Genomic DNA, 21,451 nt, shown 5'->3' on the forward strand with positions numbered 1-21,451 from the left:
ATGAGGCCATGTACACACGTAAACACACGGTATGTGATCAAACACATTTGACACGTACAATTTGACCTGTCGTCCACACAAAACCACAGGATTATGTCTTTTAAAACTGGGCTTTTTTGGTAAACTCTTTGGTAAACGGCTCTAAGCTCCCAAACAATGAATGAATACACGTCCTATGTGTCCTTGTTCATGCCTGACAGGGGACAACATGGATCATTTGAGAAGTGTGTTGCTTTTGTTTGTTCAAATGCTTTTTTCTTTCTCGATTTTGCCAACACTACGACTGCTTCTTGTTGTGGCGCACAGAAGAAGGGCTTTACAGGCGGCTGTATTGCACCAAATAACTCGAAACCAACTGCTTCGTGTTTTGCAGAAGTGACAATGAGAAAAGTCTTGTTCTCATTGGTTAGATCTGGTCTAACTTTTAGATAAACACGGCCAACTATTGGTCTGACATGTTTATGACCGCGCTCAAGAGTGCAATTATACGGGTTTGTGTGGCTGACTTATATTTAAAATTATTACGTATTAAATGTATGTTTCTATAAAGGGCGGTGGATATGCATTTATAAAAATACCCGCCTAAGTGTGTACATGGCCTAATAATAATGAGCAGGAATTACACCGTTGTTTAGTGTTTTTGCTGAAAAAACGTTATTTTCTCATCTAAATGTCCTCAAACGCTCTCCCTTTAGCTTTATCTGGCTCAAATGTAGTAAAAATCTCATAATCACAGGCTTTTCGCAATCTAAACAACTATTTTATTAATTGAAAGAATAACTTCTAAATGATTGTTAGCTGCAGTTCTACTTTCATCACATAAGTTTGAGCTCTGACTGTGTGTGGGCTGTTCTCGTATGAACCCAACATTTTTGAAGGTTTATCGCGCTTTTGCCAACATGTGGTCGAAATTAGTCACATATTTTGAAGCAATTCTGAAATAGTGAAACATTTCAATGATTTGGTTATGACAATATAATCCCTTATTCGTCCAGGTGTTGTTCGTAGAAGCAAAGGTTTCGAAGGCCAAAACGTCTCATTTAAAAAAGAATAGAAAATTATCCATGTGACTACCTTTGTCACCTTTGCAAATACGACTCTAAATCAGTAAAATCACCAAATACTGTAAATTCAAGGCATTTTAATCATTTTTTTTGTAGTATGTCACAAAAACTGAGCACAAAGCCTGTTTCAATTACATTATTTATAGTGTTTTTGCACCAAGAACAGAACAACCAAGTGGGAAAAACAGTAAAACTATCATAAAAATCTAGATAGATAGTTTCACTCCACAAATGACTTCCGGATTTGACCATAACTGTGTCTTGACCATTTAACCTTATTTTCTGGATTACCCCTCCGATGCAAAGTCAGAAAACTGTTACAAAAACCTCTATAAATCAAAGGAATTCAAAGCTCATTGGCTTCTTCCAACTGTCAACGTCATATTTAGTTATTATTGTAACATTGAGCACTGGGTAAAGCTGTTAAATCATTGTAATATATTTTCTTAACTGTCTTCACCATTATAATAACATCTTTTATACAGGTATTTATAAGCAGGTCATTCCAACCACTCAGAATGTAGCTACAAATCAGCAGTATTTACCAGACGCACTTTATGTACTGCAGTTGTGCCGACGATCACGGACAAGTTGTATTTACTTGTGTATTTGCCAAGTTGAGACAAACAGGTATTTAGTCCTGTAAATAGGAACACATTGCAGCTAATTCAGCGCCAATAAATGCCTTTGGAAGCCCCGCCTCCTCGACAGGAAAGTGTTTTCACTTTATAAGACTTTGTTCACATGTTGCGATTGTTAAACAGAAACGTGATGAATATTACCCATGAGCACGCACAGTTAAGCACCTGTTTACGGCAGAAGCTTTACCGCTAATTTATTAGTTTAAGGTTGAAATAATGAGTGAATACAATCTCAAAAATGCCAAAGTTTGTACACTTTTTTATTACTTTTTTCAAAGGCACAAGCTTGATGAGTCTAAAGGTGTTCTATGCAAGGCGCTTACTTGTCTCCATGGAGATCTTGCCTGAATGAATGAGACAGCCAGGTGACTCAGGATGTTCAGGAAAATACATTTAAATCCATACAGTATATTGGAAAAGCAACAATTTATTAAAAAAAAAAAAAAAAAACAGCAATGGACTAAATGTCACCTACACTGTAAAAATGAAATCTCTGGCCTTACTTATTATAATAACTTGGATTCAGAATATTCTGTTAATTTGGATAGTTTTGACCAGGTTAGATTTAATTGCTTGTGTGACGTAGAAGATTTGACTGGTTTCAAAAAGTTTCTGACGATAAACTGAAATAAGAAAATCAATTTGCTCATGAGTTAAGTAAAAAAAAGAAAAAGAAAATCCTAGCTCATTGGCAAATAATGTGGCTTGAAATATGAAGAAACACCTTTAAACAAGGAAAATACATCTTAACTAATCAAAGAAATGAAGATTTTGGAGTAAAATCATTTTAAAAGATCTAGAAATACATATTTGCAGTGGATACATTTGGAAAAATCAATCTGTTGTTGGATGAGAACCATAGCCGAATGTTTAATGCCATACGGTGGAATATTCTAGGCAACACTGTAACATCGCCATGGAGACAGACCCTCCAGCAAAAACGTTACACAAGTTTTTTTTTACAATGAATATTAGACTAGATTATACAGAAAGATTTAAGACATGTCTGATTCTAAGTCTGATTTATTCAACTCTAAAACTCTAGAATGTGTTGAATTTTAATTGAAATGTTGTGTGTCCAATATTTACAAAATGAAGCAAGACATTTAAACCTAAATACATTTTTCAGTTTCCAATTATGCACAACTTGCTCATTTTTACACATAAAATGCCTTATTGTTACACAAAAACAATGCAATGTGGACAAACGTGTCATACATGTTGTGTCTGAAGTAAACCCTAAACACGTGGGAGATCATCATCACCAAGTGCTCTTACTGCAAACTGCAAATACCATCCAAATATCTGAAATCACGTTTTAAGTTTCCAAAATGTCGTTTCTGGTCTTCAAAGCGTTCTGCGACTCAAACCTCGTACAAATCACATCAGTTAGAAGGCGCTCTCTCTTTGGTTTGTGTAAGTGGAGTGATCCTGTTCCAGCCAAAGGGAAATTCAATCTCAATTTGGCAGAGGATGAATGGAGACGATCGGCCTGTAAATGTGAAAGTGTAATAAAGAGCAGCTGCCAACGGGACCAAATATGATCAAATCCAACGCTGTAAACATTCTACCAGGAAATGTAACTGTAGAATAATTTACATGTAAAGAGTCGTGGAAAGGGGCATAATAAAGCCGTTCATGGATAAGGTACAGTAACGACGGGACGTGATTCCATGAAAGGTAAGAAGCAGATATTAAACTGTCATGGATATTTTTATTTCAATATTGTGAAGTTCTACAGCAACATTGTAATTGTTATGATTATCCATTCAATTTCTATGGCAACTTTATCTTATTTATAATTTATTATCATTTTCATAAAGTATCCAGGGACGGCTTTATCTATAGACCAGGCATGTCCAAACTACGGCCCGGGGGCCAAATGCGGCCCTTAGACCAATTTTTTTGGGCTTCCTGCTAAATTGGCACAAACAACAAATATAAGTACATTTACTATAAAGTTGAAAGAATTCAAGCATTTTGATGTTAAACCAACCTAACAATAATGTTCCAAGTCTTCCGAAAGGTGCGGAGGCATCAAAACTATGTCAAATGCAAAACTTCAAATTAATCACTTTTCAAATTTGACATTGTCAGGTTGTTTGTGGCCCTTTGCTCCGTATAAGTTTCAAAGTGCGGCCCTCAGTGAAAAAGGTTTGGACACCCCTGCTATAGACAGTGTTTCGCAAAAAGTATTCATAACCCCGGATTTTGTTTTTTTTTACTTATTTTTTTTAATCTGGAAATCGTGTTTGAATTCTCTCCACTCCAATCACTTCACGATTGTTTCACGCATCTTTCTTTTTCCCCTCGTAGGCTTTATTGACAGGAAAGTAGAGTGAAATGGGGGATGAGAGGAGGACATGCAGCACTGTGTTGCTCTCTCGCAAAAAATACCAATACAATTTGTTTAAATTTGTGGTTGTGGCGTGACAAAAATGTGGAAAAGGTCCAGGGATGCGACTGGACACTACTAACAGCTAACAATCACATCTAAATGTCATCATATTTGTCTTTAAACCTTACGATATCACTCACATGTATCAGAGTATTTGATTTATTTGTAAAGGGGCAACAAATATTAATGAACATAAATATGTAAAGATTACAGCTTTTTATTTGGCAAAACTACCTTGCTTTTTCAAATTTTGCAATAATCTGATGTTATCCCAGTTTTTCTCAGTTAAAATCACATTGTGTTCTTCTTCCCTTTTGCCTCCAGCTTCCTCCATTTCAGAATCCAGAATGTTTTTGTCTACAAGAGTGTCTACAAAAACTGCATCAGAATTTTACTGTATTATTTTTGAACTGCACTGAACCAAACTGCATCCAACCCAAAAAAGAGGAGAATGTTTCTGGAGGAGGACCCCCGCACCCCCCTGTCCAAGGGTGGGGCCTCTACAATTCCTTTTTGTTTTCATCTCAGTATTTAATTTGGTGTTGGTAATAATATTAGTGAATGTAATTACAGTTGCATGACAATAGCTAAGCTCAAGTGGCAATGAAGTGTCAAGGGCCCCCAAAGTGTCAAGGGCCCCCAAGGCACTGACAGTATCAATAGTAAAACAGCATTTAACAAAAAACAACTTATACTTAAGAGGATTATATTAATTGTAGCCTATAAAACGTAGAAAACCTGATATTTTCTGGGCATTCTGACTTTCTATGTTGTAATACGTCAGCACTTATTGCTATTCCAATATCTCGTTGTGGGTCAAATGATGAAAATAATAGGTTGTTATTACAGTTATTGTCTACGAGTTTAAATGTCCCAAGTCCGTCCCTCCATGTCCCTCCACATTCAACAACCTGTCTCTCTTTTTCTGCCATTTCCAACATTGTAGAACATGTACATCACCATATTGTCCACTAGATGTCACTGAAGGTGTGTAAAAATAAGCAGTTGGAATTTAAACTTTTACTTAATTTACTTTTACAGCAGTTTTTTTTACAAGATCAACACAAACAAAGGAAAAAGAAATCCTCAAATAACACAACTATATTCCTTCTCAAAATGTACAAAATGTAAAGACAGTAAATAAAACATGTAATGCTTCAAAGTGAACTTGGTACTGCAGGACTTTGTATAGTGTGTTGTACAGCGCAGGCTTCACAGTCTCATATTATTTTAAAGAAGTGGACTTTGGTTTTCACAAATCTTTTTAAAAGTGTAGCGTCTTTGGAGCTTGTTGTTGGAGGTAGATTGCGTCTTTTCTTCCGGATCGGAGTCCGGTTGCGAGCAGGTGCATTCGTACTGCGGCTGTGGCGTTGTGACCTATGAAAAGACAGAGGTTTTCACCGGACGGTTCTAGAATGATTCCTGAATTGAGCTGATACCGCTGCACATACCTGGCTCTGGACGGCGAACAGTTGGTTGCGGACTCGTTTGTACTTCTTCTCCAGTTGTAAGTACTTGTCTTTGAGCGCTTCTCTGTCTTTCCTCTCCGTCAGGAAGTCTTCTCTGTAGATGTCGGCCTGAAGGAAGAAGCACAAAAGTATTTAAAGTTATGGATACATGGTACTTGATGAAGGTTACATGTTTTTTTCTTTTTAATTTCAGACTCAATATGTGTTCTTCATTTTTTTAATCTATTTTATTTTTTTATATTTTTTTTCAATTTGTAAATCTATTTTTGCAACTAACCGCAGAACATGGCTCTTTTTCCCAACTTGAATATCAATTACAGCCTAGCAAACACATTATTTGAAGTATGTTATGTTAAATGATAATAATAATAATTAATGTGATGTTTTACTATGGATTAGTTAGTTACTATGGGTTAGTTATTTACTATTATTATTAGTTATTTACAGCTAAAATCTCAACAAATGAAAGTTAAAGGTGCACTATGTAACTTTTGTAGTGAAGGGTCTGCCACTTCATTGTTTCCATGGAGATGTCACTGCTCTGCTCTTAACTTTGCAAGTGTTTTATTGCTCACTATTGATGAGCAATAAAACACTTCTGAACAACTTCTGAACTAATATAACCTGGATCAAGACTTAATATTATTGATTGTTATTTTGTTTTTATTCTTTAAAGGTAAAAGAATGTTCCAAATTCAGAATGGAGACCAAAATGAAGTAGACTATAATAAACTTTCAATAACTAACTGACATCAGATAAAGCAAATGCTAATGCTTTTAAGTTTAAAAATAAGCAACAAATTCAAATTTCCAGGATACAATGACTTCATAATTGTGTTTAAGCTTCACAGAAAGTATAATTTGTGGTAAAGTGTGTGATGAATGAATTAAATTGAATAGTAAATGTGTATAAACCAGGCTGTGATACCTGAATGGCTTGATTTGTCATATTTTGCAATATTATAATGTTCATCACAAAATGTTCTACTTCACTTATGATTTCTCCATTCTGGGATTTTGACTGTTTTTGTTTATTTTCAAAGGGCCAATTGCACAACCCTGAAGTACACCGCGTGATGCAATCTGACCTACCTGGTGTTTCCATAAATCTTGTAGTGTTTCTTTGCTCATTTCCTGGGACAAAGTTGCTTCCTCCAAAGCCTGATAAAAGAATACAACAAACGTAAATACTATAATACATTTTTATGGTCTTCTCTGCTTTATTATTGTTTCACAAAGATTAGAAGTGAATATTTGTCCTTTCCCTCTAAAGCAAAAGAAATACAATTCAAAACGTGCTAATTTCTTCAAAATAAATTAAAATTCGAGACAGATATTTTGTGACACAGAAGAGGACTTGGACATGTGATTTTGTGCATTACATTTTGTATATTTTTAACATTGAATATGGGGTTAAATCATTTATTACTATTAGGACAATATTGAATTCATAAATGTTGTTTGTTTCAAATCAAACCAAATGATCAAATCTCTTGCGTAAAGTCTTCTGAAATTGCCCCCGTTCTGTGTTCTGTTTATTAGTTAAAATATATTTGTATAATTTATATATTTGAACATACATGTATATATATATATATATATATATATATATATATATTTATTTATTTATTTATTGTTATTTCCTTGTTTTATTGCACTCCATGTGTGCTCTTTTTCTTTTGTTTGTCCTCGAATGTTTAAAAAAAAAAAAAAAAAAAAAACTAAATGAAAAAACCCTGTGAACAACTTGTTTGTTCTTTTACTTCCTGTGTCCTCTGTTGTTGCCTCTTACTTCCTGTGCCCTCTGTTGTTGCCTCTTACTTCCTGTGCCCTCTGTTGTTGCCTCTTACTTCCTGTGCCCTCTGTTGTTCCCTCTTACTTCCTGTGTCCTCTGTTGTTGCCTCTTACTTCCTGTAAGAGGCCTCTTACCTCTTACTTCCTGTGTCCTCTGTTGTTGCCTCTTACTTCCTGTGCCCTCTGTTGTTGCCTCTTACTTCCTGTGCCCTCTGTTGTTGCCTCTTACTTCCTGTGCCCTCTGTTGTCGCCTCTTACTTCCTGTGTCCTCTGTTGTTGCCTCTTACTTCCTGTGCCCTCTGTTGTTGCCTCTTACTTCCTGTGCCCTCTGTTGTTGCCTCTTACTTCCTGTGCCCTCTGTTGTTGCCTCTTACTTCCTGTGCCCTCTGTTGTTCCCTCTTACTTCCTGTGCCCTCTGTTGTTGCCTCTTACTTCCTGTAAGAGGCCTCTTACTTCCTGTGCCCTCTGTTGTTGCCTCTTACTTCGTGTGCCCTCTGTTGTTGCCTCTTACTTCCTGTGCCCTCTGTTGTTGCCTCTTACTTCCTGTGCCCTCTGTTGTCGCCTCTTACTTCCTGTATCCTCTGTTGTTGCCTCTTACTTCCTGTGCCCTCTGTTGTTGCCTCTTACTTCCTGTGCCCTCTGTTGTTGCCTCTTACTTCCTGTGCCCTCTGTTGTTGCCTCTTACTTCCTGTGCCCTCTGTTGTTCCCTCTTACTTCCTGTGCCCTCTGTTGTTGCCTCTTACTTCCTGTAAGAGGCCTCTTACCTCTTACTTCCTGTGTCCTCTGTTGTTGCCTCTTACTTCCTGTGCCCTCAGTTGTTGCCTCTTACTTCCTGTGTCCTCTGTTGTTGCCTCTTACTTCCTGTGTCCTCTGTTGTTGCCTCTTACTTCCTGTGCCCTCTGTTGTTGCCTCTTACTTCCTGTGTCCTCTGTTGTTGCCTCTTACTTCCTGTGCCCTCTGTTGTTGCCTCTTACTTCCTGTGCCCTCTGTTGTTGCCTCTTACTTCCTGTGTCCTCTGTTGTTGCCTCTTACTTCCTGTGCCCTCTGTTGTTGCCTCTTACTTCCTGTGCCCTCTGTTGTTGCCTCTTACTTCCTGTGCCCTCTGTTGTTGCCTCTTACTTCCTGTGCCCTCTGTTGTTCCCTCTTACTTCCTGTGCCCTCTGTTGTTGCCTCTTACTTCCTGTAAGAGGCCTCTTACCTCTTACTTCCTGTGTCCTCTGTTGTTGCCTCTTACTTCCTGTGCCCTCTGTTGTTGCCTCTTACTTCCTGTGTCCTCTGTTGTTGCCTCTTACTTCCTGTGTCCTCTGTTGTTGCCTCTTACTTCCTGTGCCCTCTGTTGTTGCCTCTTACTTCCTGTGCCCTCTGTTGTTGCCTCTTACTTCCTGTGTCCTCTGTTGTTGCCTCTTACTTCCTGTGCCCTCTGTTGTTGCCTCTTACTTCCTGTGCCCTCTGTTGTTGCCTCTTACTTCCTGTGTCCTCTGTTGTTGCCTCTTACTTCCTGTGCCCTCTGTTGTTGCCTCTTACTTCCTGTGCCCTCTGTTGTTGCCTCTTACTTCCTGTGTCCTCTGTTGTTGCCTCTTACTTCCTGTGCCCTCTGTTGTTGCCTCTTACTTCCTGTGTCTTCTGTTGTTGCCTCTTACTTCCTGTGTCCTCTGTTGTTGCCTCTTACTTCCTGTGCCCTCTGTTGTTGCCTCTTACTTCGTGTGCCCTCTGTTGTTGCCTCTTACTTCCTGTGCCCTCTGTTGTTGCCTCTTACTTCCTGTGCCCTCTGTTGTCGCCTCTTACTTCCTGTATCCTCTGTTGTTGCCTCTTACTTCCTGTGCCCTCTGTTGTTGCCTCTTACTTCCTGTGCCCTCTGTTGTTGCCTCTTACTTCCTGTGCCTTCTGTTGTTGCCTCTTACTTCCTGTGCCCTCTGTTGTTGCCTCTTACTTCCTGTGCCCTCTGTTGTCGCCTCTTACTTCCTGTGCCCTCTGTTGTCGCCTCTTACTTCCTGTGTCCTCTGTTGTCGCCTCTTACTTCCTGTGCCCTCTGTTGTCGCCTCTTACTTCCTGTGCCCTCTGTTGTTGCCTCTTACTTCCTGTGCCCTCTGTTGTTGCCTCTTACTTCCTGTGCCCTCTGTTGTTGCCTCTTACTTCCTGTGCCCTCTGTTGTTGCCTCTTACTTCCTGTGCCCTCTGTTGTTGCCTCTTACTTCCTGTGCCCTCTGTTGTTGCCTCTTACTTCCTGTGTCCTCTGTTGTTGCCTCTTACTTCCTGTGCCCTCTGTTGTTCCCTCTTACTTCCTGTGCCCTCTGTTGTTGCCTCTTACTTCCTGTGCCCTCTGTTGTTGCCTCTTACTTCCTGTGCCCTCTGTTGTTGCCTCTTACTTTCTGTGCCCTCTGTTGTTGCCTCTTACTTCCTGTGCCCTCTGTTGTTGCCTCTTACTTCCTGTGTCTTCTGTTGTTGCCTCTTACTTCCTGTGCCCTCTGTTGTTGCCTCTTACTTCCTGTGCCCTCTGTTGTTGCCTCTTACTTCCTGTGCCCTCTGTTGTTGCCTCTTACTTCCTGTGCCCTCTGTTGTTGCCTCTTACTTCCTGTGTCCTCTGTTGTTGCCTCTTACTTCCTGTGCCCTCTGTTGTTGCCTCTTACTTCCTGTGCCCTCTGTTGTTGCCTCTTACTTCCTGTGTCCTCTGTTGTTCCCTCTTACTTCCTGTGTCCTCTGTTGTTGCCTCTTACTTCCTGTAAGAGGCCTCTTACCTCTTACTTCCTGTGTCCTCTGTTGTTGCCTCTTACTTCCTGTGCCCTCTGTTGTTGCCTCTTACTTCCTGTGCCCTCTGTTGTTGCCTCTTACTTCCTGTGTCCTCTGTTGTTGCCTCTTACTTCCTGTGCCCTCTGTTGTTGCCTCTTACTTCGTGTGCACTCTGTTGTTGCCTCTTACTTCCTGTGCCCTCTGTTGTTCCCTCTTACTTCCTGTGCCCTCTGTTGTCGCCTCTTACTTCCTGTATCCTCTGTTGTTGCCTCTTACTTCCTGTGCCCTCTGTTGTTGCCTCTTACTTCCTGTGCCCTCTGTTGTTGCCTCTTACTTCCTGTGCCTTCTGTTGTTGCCTCTTACTTCCTGTGCCCTCTGTTGTTGCCTCTTACTTCCTGTGCCCTCTGTTGTCGCCTCTTACTTCCTGTGCCCTCTGTTGTCGCCTCTTACTTCCTGTGTCCTCTGTTGTCGCCTCTTACTTCCTGTGCCCTCTGTTGTCGCCTCTTACTTCCTGTGCCCTCTGTTGTTGCCTCTTACTTCCTGTGCCCTCTGTTGTTGCCTCTTACTTCCTGTGCCCTCTGTTGTTGCCTCTTACTTCCTGTGCCCTCTGTTGTTGCCTCTTACTTTCTGTGCCCTCTGTTGTTGCCTCTTACTTCCTGTGCCCTCTGTTGTTGCCTCTTACTTCCTGTGTCCTCTGTTGTTGCCTCTTACTTCCTGTGCCCTCTGTTGTTGCCTCTTACGTCCTGTGCCCTCTGTTGTTGCCTCTTACTTCCTGTGCCCTCTGTTGTTGCCTCTTACTTCCTGTGTCCTCTGTTGTTGCCTCTTACTTCCTGTGCCCTCTGTTGTTGCCTCTTACTTCCTGTGCCCTCTGTTGTTGCCTCTTACTTCCTGTGTCCTCTGTTGTTGCCTCTTACTTCCTGTGCCCTCTGTTGTTGCCTCTTACTTCCTGTGCCCTCTGTTGTTGCCTCTTACTTCCTGTGTCCTCTGTTGTTGCCTCTTACTTCCTGTGCCCTCTGTTGTTGCCTCTTACTTCCTGTGTCTTCTGTTGTTGCCTCTTACTTCCTGTGTCCTCTGTTGTTGCCTCTTACTTCCTGTGCCCTCTGTTGTTGCCTCTTACTTCGTGTGCCCTCTGTTGTTGCCTCTTACTTCCTGTGCCCTCTGTTGTTGCCTCTTACTTCCTGTGCCCTCTGTTGTCGCCTCTTACTTCCTGTATCCTCTGTTGTTGCCTCTTACTTCCTGTGCCCTCTGTTGTTGCCTCTTACTTCCTGTGCCCTCTGTTGTTGCCTCTTACTTCCTGTGCCTTCTGTTGTTGCCTCTTACTTCCTGTGCCCTCTGTTGTTGCCTCTTACTTCCTGTGCCCTCTGTTGTCGCCTCTTACTTCCTGTGCCCTCTGTTGTCGCCTCTTACTTCCTGTGTCCTCTGTTGTCGCCTCTTACTTCCTGTGCCCTCTGTTGTCGCCTCTTACTTCCTGTGCCCTCTGTTGTTGCCTCTTACTTCCTGTGCCCTCTGTTGTTGCCTCTTACTTCCTGTGCCCTCTGTTGTTGCCTCTTACTTCCTGTGCCCTCTGTTGTTGCCTCTTACTTCCTGTGCCCTCTGTTGTTGCCTCTTACTTCCTGTGTCCTCTGTTGTTGCCTCTTACTTCCTGTGCCCTCTGTTGTTCCCTCTTACTTCCTGTGCCCTCTGTTGTTGCCTCTTACTTCCTGTGCCCTCTGTTGTTGCCTCTTACTTCCTGTGCCCTCTGTTGTTGCCTCTTACTTTCTGTGCCCTCTGTTGTTGCCTCTTACTTCCTGTGCCCTCTGTTGTTGCCTCTTACTTCCTGTGTCTTCTGTTGTTGCCTCTTACTTCCTGTGCCCTCTGTTGTTGCCTCTTACTTCCTGTGCCCTCTGTTGTTGCCTCTTACTTCCTGTGCCCTCTGTTGTTGCCTCTTACTTCCTGTGCCCTCTGTTGTTGCCTCTTACTTCCTGTGTCCTCTGTTGTTGCCTCTTACTTCCTGTGCCCTCTGTTGTTGCCTCTTACTTCCTGTGCCCTCTGTTGTTGCCTCTTACTTCCTGTGTCCTCTGTTGTTCCCTCTTACTTCCTGTGTCCTCTGTTGTTGCCTCTTACTTCCTGTAAGAGGCCTCTTACCTCTTACTTCCTGTGTCCTCTGTTGTTGCCTCTTACTTCCTGTGCCCTCTGTTGTTGCCTCTTACTTCCTGTGCCCTCTGTTGTTGCCTCTTACTTCCTGTGTCCTCTGTTGTTGCCTCTTACTTCCTGTGCCCTCTGTTGTTGCCTCTTACTTCGTGTGCACTCTGTTGTTGCCTCTTACTTCCTGTGCCCTCTGTTGTTCCCTCTTACTTCCTGTGCCCTCTGTTGTCGCCTCTTACTTCCTGTATCCTCTGTTGTTGCCTCTTACTTCCTGTGCCCTCTGTTGTTGCCTCTTACTTCCTGTGCCCTCTGTTGTTGCCTCTTACTTCCTGTGCCTTCTGTTGTTGCCTCTTACTTCCTGTGCCCTCTGTTGTTGCCTCTTACTTCCTGTGCCCTCTGTTGTCGCCTCTTACTTCCTGTGCCCTCTGTTGTCGCCTCTTACTTCCTGTGTCCTCTGTTGTCGCCTCTTACTTCCTGTGCCCTCTGTTGTCGCCTCTTACTTCCTGTGCCCTCTGTTGTTGCCTCTTACTTCCTGTGCCCTCTGTTGTTGCCTCTTACTTCCTGTGCCCTCTGTTGTTGCCTCTTACTTCCTGTGCCCTCTGTTGTTGCCTCTTACTTTCTGTGCCCTCTGTTGTTGCCTCTTACTTCCTGTGCCCTCTGTTGTTGCCTCTTACTTCCTGTGTCCTCTGTTGTTGCCTCTTACTTCCTGTGCCCTCTGTTGTTGCCTCTTACGTCCTGTGCCCTCTGTTGTTGCCTCTTACTTCCTGTGCCCTCTGTTGTTGCCTCTTACTTCCTGTGCCCTCTGTTGTTGCCTCTTACTTCCTGTGTCCTCTGTTGTTGCCTCTTACTTCCTGTGCCCTCTGTTGTTCCCTCTTACTTCCTGTGCCCTCTGTTGTTGCCTCTTACTTCCTGTGCCCTCTGTTGTTGCCTCTTACTTCCTGTGCCCTCTGTTGTTGCCTCTTACTTTCTGTGCCCTCTGTTGTTGCCTCTTACTTCCTGTGTCCTCTGTTGTTGCCTCTTACTTCCTGTGCCCTCTGTTGTTGCCTCTTACTTCCTGTGCCCTCTGTTGTTGCCTCTTACTTCCTGTGCCCTCTGTTGTTGCCTCTTACTTCCTGTGCCCTCTGTTGTTGCCTCTTACTTCCTGTGCCCTCTGTTGTTGCCTCACCTTGTTTAAGCGTGTGATCTCTGCGCCCTGGTGCTGCCCCCTCCTGGTCAGAGTCCGGTTCTGCTCCTGCAGTTGTCTAGCCTCACTCTGGGCTTTCTCCAGGACATCACCGCTTCCTGTCTGAAAACATGAATGAAGAGAACACGTTTGGACACATATGTTTAAAGGATCGGTCAGCTTTGATAATCCCCCCAAAAAAGTGACTCACTGTTGAGCTGTCCTTGAGAACGTTGAGTTTGCAAAAGTGATGGGCGTCGTCGCTTCGAGGCAGAGATGCTTTTAAGTCACGGAGCTATGAAAGGAAGAAAAGAAAGAAAAATATGATTTACCGACAGAATATATTAAGTATTCATTGCGATATTTATAAGAATGGGTTAAATATAGAATAAAGCTTTACAAATCTGGTTTTCTGTCATGTTTTAAAGGTACAGTACTATGTAAATATGTAAGCATGTATTTAATTTTGACATGTAAATTGATTCTACTGACAGTCAAAAAATAAAAAAAAAATAAAAAAAATATATTTTAAAATATGACAGACTTTGGACTAAATGGGACTTTCTTATTTTCAATTTTTTTTTAAAGATTATTTAATGTCTGCTTCTATTCTTAAGTTTCTCTCTCTCTGGTCGGGTTGTATTCTGTTTTGTTCAGTGTTCCGCGTTTTTTTTTTTAAACACAAAAATGTAAATTGATTCCGTTTTTCTGCATGTCTGTAACCAGTGTAATTTCCCCTCGGGGATTCTGATCTGATTATGGCACTTTCCTGGAGTGAACGGCATCTGCTTTTCTCCAGTGAGATTTTATCACTTTGCCTGGAAAGTTTCCCAGTGTGACATTAAACGCATTAAAGAATGCATGATTTTCAAAGTATAAAAGCAATAAAAACAACATGACCACACTGTGCACATGTAAACTGTACTGTATTTGTCTGAATTGTAATGTAAGCGTGACAAATAAGGACTTTTATTTTATTTGTATTTGTCGACAAGTCAGACAATTATTTTTATTGTACATTGAGACTATTTGAATAATTTTTTAACCAAATAAAGGTTGAAATATACTGACTGAAGTCTTCTAGATACAGAGTATTTACAAAAAAGTGTACTATTGATGAAAATACACACTTTTGTATCACTGTCTTTGTTATAAAAGGTCTTTTCACATGTGTTTTGGAGTCTATATTCCAGATAACAATTATAACTTATTATTGTTTTGAGTATATTGAGCACAAAGAAAGACAAATGGACATGGACACTTTTTAAAATGACATTTGTGGATTTTTTCTTTTGGATATTAATCATAGAAATACCATATACTCAATCAACTACCATCTGAAATGAACAAAGTACTCTGAAGTTCTATAAATCCCTTTCGGTGCCACCTCATCCTAATCATGACATGACATGAATCTAAATCCTTCACCCACTTCCCTTTGTGGTTCAACCTTTCCCCAAAACAAACACAGAATATTTACCTTGTCTTTGTAGTACTGCACCATGACTCTGTACTCTTTTGCCCACCGTTCATTTATGGAAATCAGCTGAGTCAAACAGAAAAACTTACAGTAAGCACTTGTAGTATTTGTACTTGCAGTATGAATATTTAAAGGAACTCACCTCTTGTTTTTGCATTTCCAATACACGCATCTGCTTTTTCAGTCTGACAGCCTCGTCCTGAGAGAAACAGCAAATGTGTCAGTTTTTATAATGCATTTGAAGTTGTTTTTACTCGCAATTGATTCATTTTTATTCAAGATTTTGTCTGAACTGCTTTTCATTTCATGTTTAGTCCTGTAAATGTCATGTCATTGTAAACTTTAGCTAGTTTTATTAATAAAATGTAAATTATTGTTACTCTAAAGCAATTAACTATAATGTTTTTGAGTTTTATTCAAGATTTCATCGAATAAATCTTTTATTTTGAGTCACGTTTACTCAGCTAAATGCTAAGTCATTGTAAACTGGTGTTAGTTTTAATAATACATTTTAAGTTGTTGTTACTCTCAATCGATTAACTAAAATATTTGTCGGTTTTATTCAAGATTTCCTCAAATAACAGCTTTTTATTTCAAGTATAGTCCTGTAAATATCATGTCCTTGTAAACTAGAACTAGTTTTGATAACAAAATGTAAATTATTGTTATTCTCAATTAATTAACTATAATGTTTTTGAGTTTTATTCAAGATTTTGTCAAATAACTGCTTTTTATTTCATGTTTAGGTCCAGTAAATGCCCTGTCATTGTAAACTTTAACTAGTTGTATTAATAAAATGTAAGTTTGTATTGTTACTCTCAATAAATAGATTTCTTCAGGATTTGTCTAATAAATCTTATTTTTTAGTCATTGTAAACTTGTTATGTAATCTATTTGTGGATAAAAACATTTACTCTACTACTGTTTTTTCATTCATTCATTCATTCATTCATTCTTTCGAATGAAACTATGACAACATATTTAAGTCAAAGCGATGACCAACTTGAAGGATTAGGCCATAAAAGGTACTTCCTTTTACATATTTGTGGAAGTTTTGCTCTGGTTTGCTTCCAGTAACACGATGTGGATGTGAGTGTGGTGGATGATTATTAAACAGGCTTTGGGTGTCTTCCAGAATTGCGTGATTCGTAATTACCTGCGTGTTTTCCAGCGGAATGATGAGCAAAAGTGGCATCCGCGTTGTTTGCCGAGGAGCGGTTCAGAGCGCACACCTCCAGTCTGAGGAAAAACACACAAACTCATTAGAAGGATTTCATAATAATGAAATAGATCTGTGATGGCTCGAGGGCTGGGCACGGCTGAAAATATAGGTGAGAGGCGAGCGAATACTTGGTGAGTTTCACGAACAAATGAGAAAAAGTAGACCTTGTTTTTGTAATTTATTAACATTTAGCCCCTTTGACAAATATGAGAGTTAGACATTTCCTTAAAAGCACAGTAATAGCATGGGTAATATGGTAATAAAAGTAATGTACTAAAAGGCGCTTTACTTGATTTATTTTTTAACAGATAATAATAAAGTAAATCTGTTTTGGCCCATTACATATGTATAAAAGTAGCTGTTTGGGTGAAAATGAGCCCATTGCCTGTTGTTTGCATCTAATTATAAATGGTTTTACTCTCCGCAGAAGCAAGAAGCGTTAGCTGTTAGCATGCTAGGTGTTGTTAGCTTTACAACACATGGCAAAACTCCTTTTCTAAAGTAGTTAAAATAGCATTATAAACTCATCATAGTGAATGATTAGGATGCTACAAACACATTTGGACTGCAACGAACAGTTGCAGTCCAGTAAAATTAACTTTTTCTGTTTTTCACATTTTAAAGAAAATCAAATGCAGCAGCTTTAAGTATTTTTTGCCATCTGCACTTTACTTTACTTTATGCAATTTTTACAGTGGATACCGTTTACTTTTACTTCACTGCGTTTGAGATGTGTTATCTGTGCTTTCTACTCCCTTACACATATGAGCAAACAAAAAAAACTCAAAATAGTGCATTTCATAAGAATTAGTGTAAATAACATCAAATGATCTAGAACAATTTAATTAAGACCACATTTAACGCTTTAATAGTTACAACCTGTGAAATCATGGCTAACCCAGTATGAAAACATATTTTCTTATTATTAGTGTTTTAAAATAGATTCAAATTCAATTATCCCATGCTATTCATATTTTTGTTTAAATTTACCTTATTAAAAACATAAATATGGTTTTGAATCTTAATTTCCTGAACATATTAAACAAAATAGACTTTTAACCAAAGTCATTTCATACAAAAAAATTATCAAATTTCTTACTCTTAAGTGTGAACTCAAACCACATGTTCTTACTAACTGTTGTAGACCTTTAGATTCAGAAAACCTGAGCTGATCATTGATGATATAAAATTATTGTTTTGTAATTTAACATTATATTAATTTCACTTCCGTACAACTCCAAAAACAGGTACAGAAAAATGTTAATCAATAGAAGTGATTTGAGTTATTAAGTGTTTTAAAGTAATGACGATACAAAGTTTACACCGTGAGAGAGTGGAGTGTCAAAGTGTACATTTGGGGTAATAAGTGTGATTTTGTGTTTACCTGTTGTTGCTAGGCAGTGAAGGATGCAGTTTGTCCTTCTGTTTACCAGTCTGTGAGCTCACTGAGGAAGACCGCTCCATTCTGCTGACCTGCAGTTATCAACAAGAGGAGATACAATACAACGATAAATATGCAAATAAAACGTGTGAATATAATGTACAAATAACAACAAGGATTTGTACTTCACGACTTCACAAAATTAAAAAACAATATAATAATACTATAATAATACTAATAGTGCGATACTTTTGTATGTATTATGTTGTATGTGATGATAATACTACAACAACTTGTACTACTACTACTACTACTACTACTACTACTACTGCTGCTAATAATAATCATCAGAAAAATATTGTATTAATTTTTGATAAATTTTCTTTTAATTGTCCATATTTTTTAAGATACATTTGATTGTTACTGTGTCAAACAAATAAAAAAATAGATAAATAAATACAAAAAACATATTTTGTCATTGTAACTTTCAGTATAAAAATAGTCTGATCTATTACGATTTTTTTTTTTAATTAAATATTAGGCTAATAATAATAATGTTCTTTATCTGACAGCATTGATACAGCATATTTTGATTGTTATTTTATTTATGTATTGATATATTTATTTTATCATTATTATAATAATGATAAAATAAATATATCAATACATAAATAAAATAACAATCAAAATATGCTGTATCAATGCTGTCAGATAAAGAACATTTTAATAACTGTAATAAAATATAGTATTATTAGGCATACTTAGACAAAATAAATCTTCACATTTTCCTTTTTTTTCATTTAGTAATAAAATAAGTCGTAAACATCTTACCATGTGCGTTGTTTTGCTCTCTGCACGTTTCTACCGCAGCTGTTCAGATTGTTGTCTTTTCTTTCCCCCACGCGCTCTCCACCTATTTATAAGCGGAGCGTGTGACGTCATCACGGTACAGTACCCACGTCCTCCAATCACGTCGCGTCTCTCTCGGCCACGCGGGGCACTTGGCGGGCTTTACTGTCGAAGGAAAGGAAACTCCGCGTGACTGAAGCGCGCGGCACGAGCGGTAAAGACGAGGCACTTCTGGTATGTACGGCGCGCGAGGCAAGCGAAAGTTGCGCAGTAAACTTCACACGCTGATTCAGCATTTGTCTCTCCTTTTGTTTCTCCAGAAAGGCGTGTGCTCCTTTTCTTTATCCCACGCCCAGTCACTAGCTTGTAGTTTCCTGTCTCCTCTTCAATAATAGTGCTAACTGCCCGTACATTTCCTTTCCTCTTTCACAATTCCCTCGTAATTATTGTGTCACTGTTAAATAATAATACATATTTTCATAGTGAGTATGCTAGATATTAATTAGGGATGGGTTATCGGCTTTTCCGAGACGTAGCTGTAGCTTTGATAATAATTAGCGGATATTTGGATTTTTCTTTTTTTTTTTTACTTCCCCAGTTTGTGTGTTATGTGTAATTCCCAGTCTTTCCTCATCAGATTATCTCCTTTTAAGCATTTAATAAGTGAAAATTGCTTGCTGTACAATTTATTTTATAAGACATATTTGGGAGGGGAATTCAGATTTTTTTCTCTTATTGATCAATCTTGATTTTTTATTTGTTTTTATCTGGTCTTTTGTTTAGTAAAAATAATTTATAGTATTGATTTCATTAACATAATATTCATATTTTTACTGACAGAGGATCGACTGTGGAACTCTCCATTCAAATAATAGACAATTCCACATGATATTCTAATGATCTTTGGATTAATTGCCCAGCCCTGTCCCACATAAATGCATTTTGTTATTTAATCTTTTACTAATGCAAAAAGTTAATTTGTGAACTGTAACTTAACATAAATTCGGATTTTGAAATCTTGTTATTGGTATCGGCAAATATCAGCCACAACAGTAAGACAAATATCCGTTTTGATTGATTGCTACTTGATGGTATATGAATTGTAAGTTAACTAGCTACATTTTTCATGGGTTTCAGACAGCTTCCTGTTATATATGCAACATTTTAAGGACTTTTCCTCATTCAAAAGTTATAGGTATTTTGTATTAAAAAAGTAATCGCTGTGGCAACTGAACCCCATCGTTAGCTAAATATGCTACACTTGCTGAAGTTTTTCAAATCATGGGTTTCTAATACTTGTGGATCCTGCAGCTTTATTAAAAGTATAAAAGTATTGTCGTTCTCCTGAGTTTAGAACTCTTATATTTATGGTCAGCTCTAAAAGTGGCAGCAGCTCGGTGGCTTCTGATCCAAAGGTCGGAGGTTCAAATCTCAGGACATAAACATCCTTGGTCCGATCGCTGTGCCTTGAGGTAAAAAAAGCACTGCATCAATTTAAAACGTTTGAGAACCTGGCATTATGCTTACATTTGTATTTATCTGTGTTTTTACCATAAATTGTGCACATGAAGCACTTTGGGCTGCTATAGAAATAAAGTTGACATTGACAACAAGGACAATATGTACTATACTTCCTTGGCTACTAGTGGAAAAAACTGCAGAATTAACATAAAATTATAGCCTTTGTGCGGTTATGTCGCTATTTTTATAAGACATTGCTGAAAATGTAGACCTACATAAGGGTTTTAGTAAAATAGAATGAAAAAGGGACCTTGGACTATTATGTAATTGTCATTGTCAGAACCATGCATCATTTCTTCTTATCGTTCTATTTTTACCCCCTGCTGTCACCGTCACGCTCATTTACCAGCACTTTTTCACTCTGTTTCTGAAGGCCCACCTCAAGATGAAATCATCTTGATGTGATCGAAATGTTCTTGAGTGCGGACGCCGTGACTAATACGAGTGATACGAAATGATTTTTAAACATGCAAAAGAGCCCTAACCGCGAGGCGCCCTGGGAAAGTCACACTTGTGTTTAGCCGTATCATCTGAAACAATCTGTACTACGGCAGCTCTGAACTGAACACGCTCGACTCAAAGGCGGTTTCAAGGAAGCGGCGCGAGGGGAAATACGTCATGCTTCCAGTAGCACCGTGCTCTGTGCCACCCCGAGTTCACTCAAGAACAGCCAGAGAAGTAAATATTTGGGTATTTTGTCATTGTAACGTTAATGTACATGATTGTTTGGTTGTAATTGATTGTATGGTGACTGGAAGTAATCTGTAAAAGGCATAGTATTACATAGTATTTATATTTAGACGTACTTAAGGGAAACTGCTTAGTATCACTGTATCAGAAAAGGTTTATTGCCATTGTAATTGCACTCTAAAAGGTCTACACTAATAAAATGTTGAATAGCCTGTTTAATCATTTATACATTTTTATAATGCTAAAATACTCTTGATTTGTTTCTTTTCTAACCTGTGCATTTTTTCATTCTTTCCTATAGGTTGCTGTGATTTTTTGCTGAAGTTCCAGTTCCTCGTATGTCACCCGCATGTTCTCACGGGGAAACAGCTGTGTGCATATCTTGTATCATAAATACTTACCACAATAGGCCATTACAATGTTGTGATCACTTAAAAAGGCGTTAATGTTATGTTCATAAGCCATTAACAAAAGCATGCGTACATAAACCACAAACAATATGTTTGTAATAGCATTCATAAGCTGCTGATTAAACTGATAAATGCTTGTGCCCATAAGTTAATAACCGGTACTCATTAACATCTAAGGAACCTTATTTTGAAGTGTTACCAAAGGTGAGAAATGTAGCCCAGTCACTTCAGATAATATCTGAAATCTGAACTAATGACACATGATGCAAAACTGACTTTGTTAAGCTTTTAACCATGTTATAACCCTCATAAAAAACATAACTGGAATTGTATAACTTCATTAACGCTTGTGTGACATCCTAGGTAGAACTTTGGAGGTCCTTTGTGCCATTTTAAAGTATCACGTTCATTACAGCTGCATGCTAACATTAGCATGACGGGGGCAAACTAAGCTAGCTTTTGTTTATTTCTACTTGGTAAGCCCTCTGTTGCCATTAGAAGGAGTGTTAACATAAATCCT

The 21,451-nt window shown here is 38.9% G+C and overlaps 1 protein-coding gene across 1 annotated transcript; it reads right to left on the reverse strand.

The window, feature by feature from the left end:
* Window positions 1–5,162: 5,162 nt before the first annotated feature.
* Window positions 5,163–18,346, reverse strand: LOC140364253 (TNFAIP3-interacting protein 3-like). The gene is made up of 10 exons (XM_072450350.1): window positions 18,293–18,346; window positions 17,465–17,553; window positions 16,015–16,097; window positions 15,001–15,057; window positions 14,859–14,924; window positions 13,590–13,673; window positions 13,382–13,501; window positions 6,665–6,733; window positions 5,555–5,680; window positions 5,163–5,480 (listed from the first exon to the last, which is right to left on the reverse strand). Exons 3-10 carry the CDS (start codon window positions 16,051–16,053, stop codon window positions 5,334–5,336), a joined length of 708 nt encoding a protein of 235 aa, XP_072306451.1. The 5' UTR covers window positions 16,054–16,097; window positions 17,465–17,553; window positions 18,293–18,346; the 3' UTR covers window positions 5,163–5,333.
* Between the last annotated feature and the right edge of the window lie 3,105 nt (window positions 18,347–21,451).

Source organism: Eucyclogobius newberryi, unplaced genomic scaffold (assembly GCF_026437365.1).
Source record: "Eucyclogobius newberryi isolate DKJ021-1_F unplaced genomic scaffold, fEucNew1.0.hap1 SCAF_18, whole genome shotgun sequence".
NCBI classification, from domain to species: Eukaryota; Metazoa; Chordata; class Actinopteri; order Gobiiformes; family Gobiidae; genus Eucyclogobius; species Eucyclogobius newberryi.